Genomic DNA, 9,603 nt, shown 5'->3' with positions numbered 1-9,603 from the left:
TGCTGGTTAGCAGACCACATTGAATAGCAGGGCTTGCCACTTACTGGCATTATGATCTACTAGAGGCCCGGTGCACGAAAATTGTGCACTCAGGGAGGTCCCTCGGCCCACCTGCACCCTCTTGTTGTCTGAGAGCCCCCGGGAGATGTTGGCTTAAGTTGGCAGTTGGACACCCTTAGCACTGCCATGGAGGTGGGAGCGCTCCCCCTGTGGGAGTGTACTGACCACCAGGGGGCAGCTCCTGCATTGAGCATCTGCCCCTGGTGGTCAGTGTGCATCATAGCAATTGGTCATTCCATCATTGGGTCTATTTGCATATTAGCCTTTTATTATATAGGATTCTTTCAGGGAAAGTGAGAATCCTATTCCTCTGAATTTGAAAAGTTAAAAGGTGATGGATTGCATAAAGTTGAGTAAGAAAAGGAATTTATCTCACGTGGAGGAGCAATATTGTGATTTATAAGAAATAGATATTTGGTCTAATCCATAGTTCCTGACTCACAGCTCCCAAAACTCTTAAATTTCCTAGGGGATTAGAATGATAAAAGTGTCTTTTTGCCATGTGACTGAGGTGACTTTCAGAAGCACCTATGGATGGGGGTTCGGAGAGCTTCCAGGTTGGTGAATACAGAGGTGGGGGGAAGGGGGAGCCTAGGGAGGGTACAGAAGCTCCACACCCCGTCGCACATCACATCCCTTGCCCTGTGCCTCTCTCATCTGGCTGTTCCTGAATTATATCCTTTGAAATAAGTGATTTCGTGATACGTGGGTTTTTCTGAGTTCTGTGAGCCGTTCTAGCAAACTAATTGAACTCCAAGAGGGGAAGACTTGTCACTGGAACCTCCCACCTAGCTGGTTGGTCAGTGGCATAAGTAAGAGCCTGGGCTTGTGGCTGGCATCTGAGGTGTGTATGTGGGGGTGGGGGAGCCTTGTAGGACTGAACCCTCAACATGTGGAGTGTAATATTATCTATTGGTAAATAGTGTCAGAATTGAGTTGAATTTTTGAACACTCTGCTGGTATCTGAGAATTGTGTGTTGGGGGGAACCCCATTAGAATTGTATCCAAGAACCCAATTTAAGAGGTGAGGAAAAGGAAGCCATCACAGACAATACTCAGTCCTCTTAAAAAAAAAAAAAAAAAAAAAAAAATATATATATATATATATATATATATATATATATATATATATATATATATATAAAATTTATTTTTTATTTTTTTACAGAGAGTAAGGGAGAATAGTTAGAAACATCAATCAGCTGCCTCCTGCACATGTCCTACTGAAGATGTGCCCACAACCAAGGTATATGCCCTTGACCGGAATTGAACCTGGGACCCTTCAGTCCACAGGCCAACGCTCTATCCACTGAGCCAAACCGATGAGTGCCAATACTCAGTCTTTGATAATACCAGCTGGGTGGCTGAATTCATAAAAAGAAGCCCAGACTGAAGGGTAATCAGATTTAGGGTAATCAAAAGAATTCACTTTTGAACTGTGGAGAGAATCAGAGTTATGAAACCTAAGAGGAAGAGATTTGCACTGGAGAGAGATTTGGGAATCATCAAAATACGTGGTACAGTCAAGGGAGGTGATGGAACACACAGGGAGAGAATGGAGTGAGTAGAGGTCTAAAGCCAAAATCCTAAGAACAAAATAGGGTATTTGGTGTGGTTATTAAACAGGGTCCTGAATATGAAAGATACACTCAGTTTTCAGATTTGAAAGCCATTTGTGTGATGTCAGAACCTCGGGAAATTTGCTAGTCTCCTCCTTTTGGGAGAGTTGCTATCATCTAGTTCACTGCCACACCTCCATGTCTCCCTGCAGAGGGGACTAGAGTGGGGCAGGCCCCATCTGTTGGCATGACTACCATATGACCAGTATGTGGCGCTCATCCATGAGGAACTGACTCAGACATGCTGAGACCCTGTGAGACCCTCTGAGAGGGTAAGACCACTGGAAAGCAAGTGTCTAAAGGCCACTTGGTGAGTACGGAACCAATAGGTGTTGACCCAACAGGGCATCCAGCTATCACTTCCACCAATTCAATTTTCCTTTGGAAGGAAGTACAATGCTGCAGTGATTAAGATACAGGTGCTAGGCAAACTAAAAAGGTCCATCCCGGCACTTGCATCAGCTCCTTGACCTCAAGGAAATTATTTAACTTCTCTAAGATTCAGATAATTCATCTATAACAGAGAAAATAATAGCATCCCAAATCATGAGAGAATCCATATAAATATCCCAGTGCCTGGCGTATTGTAAGCATTCTTTGTTAGCTGTAGGTGCTGGTACCAGTTATTGCCTCTCCTCTCCAAGAAACCCACATTACCAGCTGTATGATAACGGAGACTTAAATCTCTTTTGTGGTGAGCCCAGTATTACTTTGTCATTGCGGGTTTTTACAGGAGAGGGATTTCTTGCTCCTGCTGCTTGGCTGTCAGTGGCACGTGTGATAGGAGATCCAGTGGGACTCCCTCCAGCAGCACACCAGGATGTAAAGGCTCTTGTCAAGCTTGTATCCTAGACTCATGACCACTTAGCATGGCCCTCCTGATATGGACACTGAGCATCCAGACCTCATGGCACTGTCTCGCCATCTACAATTTCGTTCCTGATGCCCTGAATCATGTGTGCTTGCCACCGGCACTAGCTTGCCTGCATTTCCCAAGTTGTTTCTCCAGGCTGCAAACTGCAGTACTGCCTAGTGGAACCCCAATACCCCAACTTCTTCTGCAAGCCTGCCTGCCAGTCTCAGTGCAACCCACCCCCCCCCCCCCAGGGCAGTTTCTGCTGGCCCAGCAAATACAGACCAGCTCCAGCTTGGGCAACACAGCAAACAGCTCTGCTAGCCCGTGGACTGCACCCACATCTTCCCTAGGGAGCTCTGAATTTAGAATTTGACTATTCTTCAACTCCGGTGCTTGGTTCTCCTTTCAGTCATTTAATGTGAGTGACAATATTCACTAGATATGTCATTACTATGCAGATAGTTAAATGTTTTTAAAGTTGCTTAGCAATTATTATTCAACATTTAGCTCTCATCAGTTTTTGCACTGAGATGATTTGAAACCCTTGAAAAGGGTGTACTATTTCAGGTACCTAGCGTTGAACTCTATTTCTTTGCTAAAATAGCACAAGTTAATCTTAAATTTGTTTAACAACAATACATTTATTTAAGCCATAATTGCCAATTGAGCACAGCATTTCTGTTTGTCTCTGTGTGAGATTTGCAGAACACAAAATTAGTTGGAATAAATCCATTGTGTCTCAAATTCACTAGTCTTGAGAGTCAAGATGCATCTCTTGATCAAATAAATCCTACAAGGTTGAAAAACGTGCTTAGACTAGATGAACTTACCAGCCTCTTCTATTTCGATACTTTCGTATGAATCTAATTGACATTACAAAGGTCCTCTAGTATTTCTTCTACTAGGTCTCTTAACAAGAGAATAAATTAGAGATCAAATAGAAAATGCAAACAACCCTTGGTGCTGTTGACTACAAAACCAGGAGGCTAATGATTGAACAAGAACAGCATTAAAAACAAATTTATATATCCAAAATTTTTTGACAGTTCTACAGTTGTCAAAAGGTTTGTCCAGTTTCCACCGGTTCTTCCTTATTTAGTTCAAAAATCAAATCCCATCCAGCAAGTGCTGCTAATTACTTTAATAATCTAAAATTCTGTCCACTGATGAGCTGATCCATTCACTGCAGACAACAAAAAACATTCCCAAACAAAAAAATACATATTTCATTAACACCAAGCATTCTCAAAATCTAAAAACTTGATACATTTTTAAAACCAATGACAATTAAAATAAGGGGTTCTGAACTTGAAATGCTTTGTTAAGCTTTATTGTACAGACTAACATTTTGGTTTGTTTGATTCAGTAATACTAAATTGCCTATTGGGTTTAGTGGCTTCTTGCATCAGTTCCTGCAACTGTCCTATTTGTTCATCACGAAAGTCATTAAGTTTCTCTTCTGGTAGGACGGCTCCAAAACATGCCTTTTCAGTTGAATTTTGGCTGTTTTCATTAGCTTGTTGCGATAGCACTGCTGCATATGCCTAGTAAAAAGAGAGAAAAATGAAGGTAATAGGTATAAAATTAAAATAAGGTCTGTATTCATTCATTTAACATTGGAGGACTTAAAGAATTCTAATTCCAACTACCAGAGTCTTTTAACCTTGATGAAAAACATACAAACAATGCTGTGTCTTTACTATTCAGTAATAATTACAAGTATTTTAAGAGACTGAGTAAGCTTTTAGCGAAGTTCTTAACCTGGAAAGCTGCAGGATAGCAGGCAATTGAGGGTGGGTGAGAATGGTCCGTGGATGGGCTTCAGAAATGAGTATAAGCCACCCAAAAATTATGTGAAAAACTGTATGTAAACAAGCATGGCACTGTCCTGAAGCCATAGTTTTCATTATATTATTAAAACCAATGGCTACCCTTTGAAAATCTATCTAAAAGTGGATCTCAAAATTTAAGTTGATCCCTGTCTTCAATTTAAAAACTAATTTAAATCACACTAGAGATTTAAAAATTTTTTTTTTTCCTTGCAAACCTTTAAGTCTTCTATATTTAACAACCATTTTGTCAGGAAAAAAATTCTATATTATTTTTATGCTATAATTTTTCTCTCATTCAATCACCATCTTCAGCCTAATATTCCAACTATCATCGTCATACACAAGTGACACTTTGAAGCAGATTCTCACTTTACAATTAATTTTTCAATCAGGCTGGAAGTATTACTGTATTTCAGTTCATGAAGTTAAAGATGATGTGAAGTGAATTACCGTATTTTTCGGACCATAAGACGCACCTTTTTTCCCCCAGAAGTGGGGGGAAAAAGTCCCTGCGTCTTATGGTCCAAATATAGCCTACATATATACTGTAAAAAAAAAGTTTTTTTACTTGCCCGGCTCTGTGTGGTCTCTGTGTACTTGCCCAGCTCTAAAATGGTTTTAAATGCTGCTGTTTACTTTACAGGGTTGATTACATGTGTTTATGACTGTGATGTTGGGTTTTAATGCACATAAAATATTTTAGGACACTACTTGTTTCAGAATCTTTTTTTCTTCATTTCCCTTCTCTAAAAACTGGTGCGTCTTATGGTCCGAAAAATACGGTAATTTGTTAACGTTGCTACCTATGTTGCTTAAGAGAATTAAATTGCTTATAACTGCCAGTTTATATCAAAGAAACATTAATTCTAGATATTTCCTTTTGGGGGTGCAGAGGGAGATTGTAATTAGTTTTAATTTCATCACCACGTGGCTTTAAACATGGAAGGAAATACCCACTTTTCAGCAATGCATACTAAATCCAAGCATGGAAAAGAGAAATCACACTAGTCATGAAATTGTTTATATTTATAGATTTCACACCATCCCAAGTCTAGTCTCCTTCTATCTCCATTTATCCCCTTTACCCTTTTCTACCTCCTCCCTCTGGCGATCACCATACTTTTGTCTGTGTCCATGAGTCTTTTTTTTTTCTTAATTCCTTCCCTCTTTTCACCCACCCCCTCTGACAGCTGTCAGTCTGTTCTCTGTATCCATGAGTTAGTCTCCATTTTGTGAGTTTATTTTGTTCAGTCGATTCCACAAATAAGTAAAATCACATGGTTCTTGTATTTCTCTAATTGGCTTATTTCACTTAACATAATGTTCTCCAGATCCATCCATGCTCTCACAAAAGATAAGATTTTTGTTCTTTTTTATGGCTGAATAGTATTCCATTGTGTAAACGTACCATAGCTTTTTTGTCCACTCAGTTACTAGCCTGCTTCCAAATCTTGGCTATTGTAAATAATGCTGCAGTGAAAATAGTGGTGCATACATTCTTGGGTTTCTTTGGCTACATTCTAAATCTTTACTTGTATTGGAAATAATATTTTCTTCATGTTTTCTAGAAATCCATTTGATATAATAAAAAACTGCAAACACCTTAAGCTTTATGATTCCCACCCCAGAGCAGTGTTTTTCAACTTTGGCACTCCTGACCATTTTGATAATGCTTTATAGTGGGGAGGGAGGGAAGTTATAATAATTCTTGTATTATAGGATGCTTACCAACAGCATTTCTGGTCTCTATCCACTAGATGCCCGAAGCACCCTTCCCCTCAGTCTTGATCATCCAAAATATCCCCAAACATTGCCAAATGATCCCAGGCTAAAAACTATTGTCCCAAAGAAACTTTCATAGGTATAAACAAGTAGCATGCACAGAATATTTATTGTGGCATTGCTTGTTAAAGTAAAAAATTGGAAACTATCTAATTGTACTTCAATAGGAGAAAGGACAATTACACTGAGGTTTACTCAGATACTTCATTATAATAAAGGACTAAATATCTATGTATGAACATGGCTAAATCTCCAAAGCAAACAGAATCCGAAAAACAGGTTTTATGAAGTTAATGAGAAGCTTTAAATAGTTAAAACAATTTTGAAAAAGAACAAAGTTCAAGTATTCACAGTTCCTAATTTCAAAACTTACCATAAAACTACAGTAAGTAATCAAAGCCTGTTCATCATGTGCGTTAGGAGAGACATATATAGAGATATATAGCTACAGTAAGTAATCAAAGCTTTTAGGTACAGGCTTTAGGAGAGATATATATAGACTAACAGATTTTTGTCAAGGGCGTCAATTAAACTTGATGAGGTAAAACTCAGACTCCAACAGACATTGCTAGGAAAACTGAATCTCAACATGCAAAGAGTGAAGCTGGATCCCCACAAACAAAATGGATTATAAGAGCTAAAAGCCATAAAACACCAGTAAATCTTCAGCACCCAGGGTTGGGCAGTAGATTCTTAGATATGACACTCAATGAGTAACAAATAATAAACTGGAATTCTTCAAAATGGAAAACTTTTGTGTATTAGAGGACACTATTAAGAAAGTGAAAAGACAAACTACAGAATGGGGAAAAAAGTATTTGCAAACTATGTATCTAACAAGGAGTTCTTTATATATACCAACAATATATAAAGAACGCCTACAACTCAACAAAAAGACAAATAACTCAATTTTTAAATGGGCAAATGACTTGAATAAAAATTTCTTCAAAGAAGATATGCAAGTAAAAAGATACTCAACATTGTTAGGGAAATGCAAATCAAAATCACAATGAGATACCATATACCCACTATGATGCCTATAATAATAATGTGTTGGAGAATTTGAAGGAATTGAAACCATTATACATTGCTGGTGGGAATATAAAGTGGTATATAGACACTCTGCAGCACAAGTTTGGCAGTTCCTCAAAGTTAACACGTAAAGTGCCATGTCAGTCACCAGTGCTGCCAGCATATCGGTGAAATCGGATTATCACGGGCTAAATAGAAAGGAAGACAAAACAGGCTTGACACTTAATGTGTTAAAGAATTAACATAAGATTGACCCAGCAATTTCTTTACAGGTAATACCCAAAATAAGTGAAAGCAGGAACTCAAACATATGGTTGTATACCCATGTTCGTAACAGCATTATGTGGAACCCAATTGTTCATCAACAGATGAATGAATGGATATATGAGATATGGTAGAAATTAAAATTGAATATTATTCACCCTTAAAAAGGAATGAAGTTCTGATACATTCTATAACATGGATGAACCTTAAACATCTTGCTAAGGGACATAAACCAGACAAAAAAGAATATTATAGGATTCCACTTATAAGTAAATGGAGGTTACCAGGGACAATGAGGATTTATTTCTTAATGAGCACAGTTTGTTTGGTACAAAAGAGTTTGTGGTATAAATTCTGGACAAAATATTAGCAAAATAACCCAAGGCACTGGAGAACCACCGAAGTCAAACAAAAAGTAGAAAAGAGTTGACTCTTCAGAGAATGGCAGAGACACTGATAAGATTCCTATTTTTATGGCTTTTGTCTTGGGGGGTTCTCAGTGTGACTGATGAATCAGAGGACAGTGTGGGATAACCATAGCAATTGGAAAGTGAGAAGAGGAAATATCGGGGTAAAGGAGCTACAGAAGGGGAACCCCAGATTATGCAAACTATCTCTCCCAAAAAATCTTTGTTTAACCGCTTAACAAGGCATGGCTCAGGACAGACTTCAACAGCCCAGCTAAGGTAAAAATAACAACAGATATTTCAGCTGCTTCATGTCAAAGGGGATACAGAATTTGGAATCTAAGTTCTGTTAAGCTAACACCTTGATAAAAACAAAATCAATACACTTTGGAAAATCATAGTATCATTTACAGTGTCTGGGGAGGGGATCCAAAATTACTATAAACATGAAGAAACAGTAAAGAGAAAGGCAATGCATTAAAATTAGCAAGAACAGAAATTTTAAAACAGCAACTATAAATATGTTCAATGTGTAAAAGAAAATATGGTTTAAATGAATGCATAGAGAAAGTTCACCAGAAAATAAGAAACTGAGAGAACCAAATGAAAGTTCTAGAATTCTAAAATTCAGTATCTGGAACTTAAAAATACATAATAACTTCAATGAATGCATTTAACAAGCATATTGGAGTTGAAAGACTCAAGGAACTTGAAACTATATCAGTAGGAATTATCTGAAAATATATTAAAAGTGAATTTAAGAGGCAGCCCAGGTTCATTAGGCACAACGCAGCCCTCAGGCACCCGGCCCGCTGCCAGGATGCCCCAGAGGAAGGTCAGTTCTGCGGGGGGGGGGGGGGGGGGGGGGCAAGGAGGAGCCCAAGAGGATGGTTTTCAGCCAAACCTGCTCCTGCAAAAGTGAAAACTATAAATTCCCTTACAAGACAGGCATATATGGTGCTGCTATACCCATAATTTCCTAGAAAAATAAAATGACAGTAATTCTTCAGTTTCAGCAAATTAAATTATTTGCACTCCTTTCAATATAAACTCCCAAACAGAATGGCAACAACTATATCTAGAAGAAAGTTACCTTTCTTCTACAATTATAAGATTTTATTAGCAACAATGAACCAACAAACTTAATTGGAGCATTTAATCAAGCTTTCCCTAGAGAACTGATTAAAAATGCCATGCCTCCTCAAGGAACAACCCCCCTCCCCATAAAAACCTGAAAGCTACCTGAATTACAAAAACTAAATTCAAAGACACTGTGGGGATTTGAAGTACAGCTGCTCAAGTCATTAATACAGAATATCTTATATTACAGAAAAGAATCTATGTTGGCAATAATAAATTTGACTTATATTGGCTCTTTCTGACGCAGTTTTGTGATTTTCAAGTCACTGATGATAGATTTTCCATTTTTATAGCATACAAAAAACATTAAAAATAACCTATGCCATTTGCTAGCCCAATGCGTCACAATGATTCACAGAAAACAATACAAAGTAACACTAGTGTCACCAATAAGTGTATTTCTCAGGTGGCCATGAAGCTGGCCCTCTCTGGAATCAGGTTCCCTAGGTTCCTCTGCCCAATACAGTAAGCCAGAAACAGGAGAGAGACATATGAAATACTTTCAACAATAAATGTATCTATGAGATTTCCATTTAATTGGGATATCAGAAAAGGCTAAAAAAATAGTGTCATGTTAAGTAAGGATAAGAACCATATGATACAACTCATGT

General features: G+C 38.1%; 1 protein-coding gene across 1 annotated transcript in view; it reads right to left on the bottom strand.

Moving 5' to 3' along the window:
- Positions 1-3,828: 3,828 nt before the first annotated feature.
- SDHAF3 (succinate dehydrogenase complex assembly factor 3) overlaps positions 3,829-9,603 on the bottom strand; it is a 37,875-nt gene continuing 32,100 nt past the window's right edge. The window contains exon 2 of the mRNA XM_084896711.1: positions 3,829-4,079. Coding sequence (XP_084752837.1) covers positions 3,876-4,079 — 204 coding nt within the window. The 3' untranslated portion in view covers positions 3,829-3,875. The remainder of the gene's footprint in view (positions 4,080-9,603) is intronic.

Source organism: Pipistrellus hanaki, assembly GCF_964339955.1.
Source record: "Pipistrellus hanaki genome assembly, chromosome: 10".
In the NCBI taxonomy this organism is placed as follows: Eukaryota; Metazoa; Chordata; class Mammalia; order Chiroptera; family Vespertilionidae; genus Pipistrellus; species Pipistrellus hanaki.
This window is presented reverse-complemented; position numbering and strand designations above follow the sequence as displayed.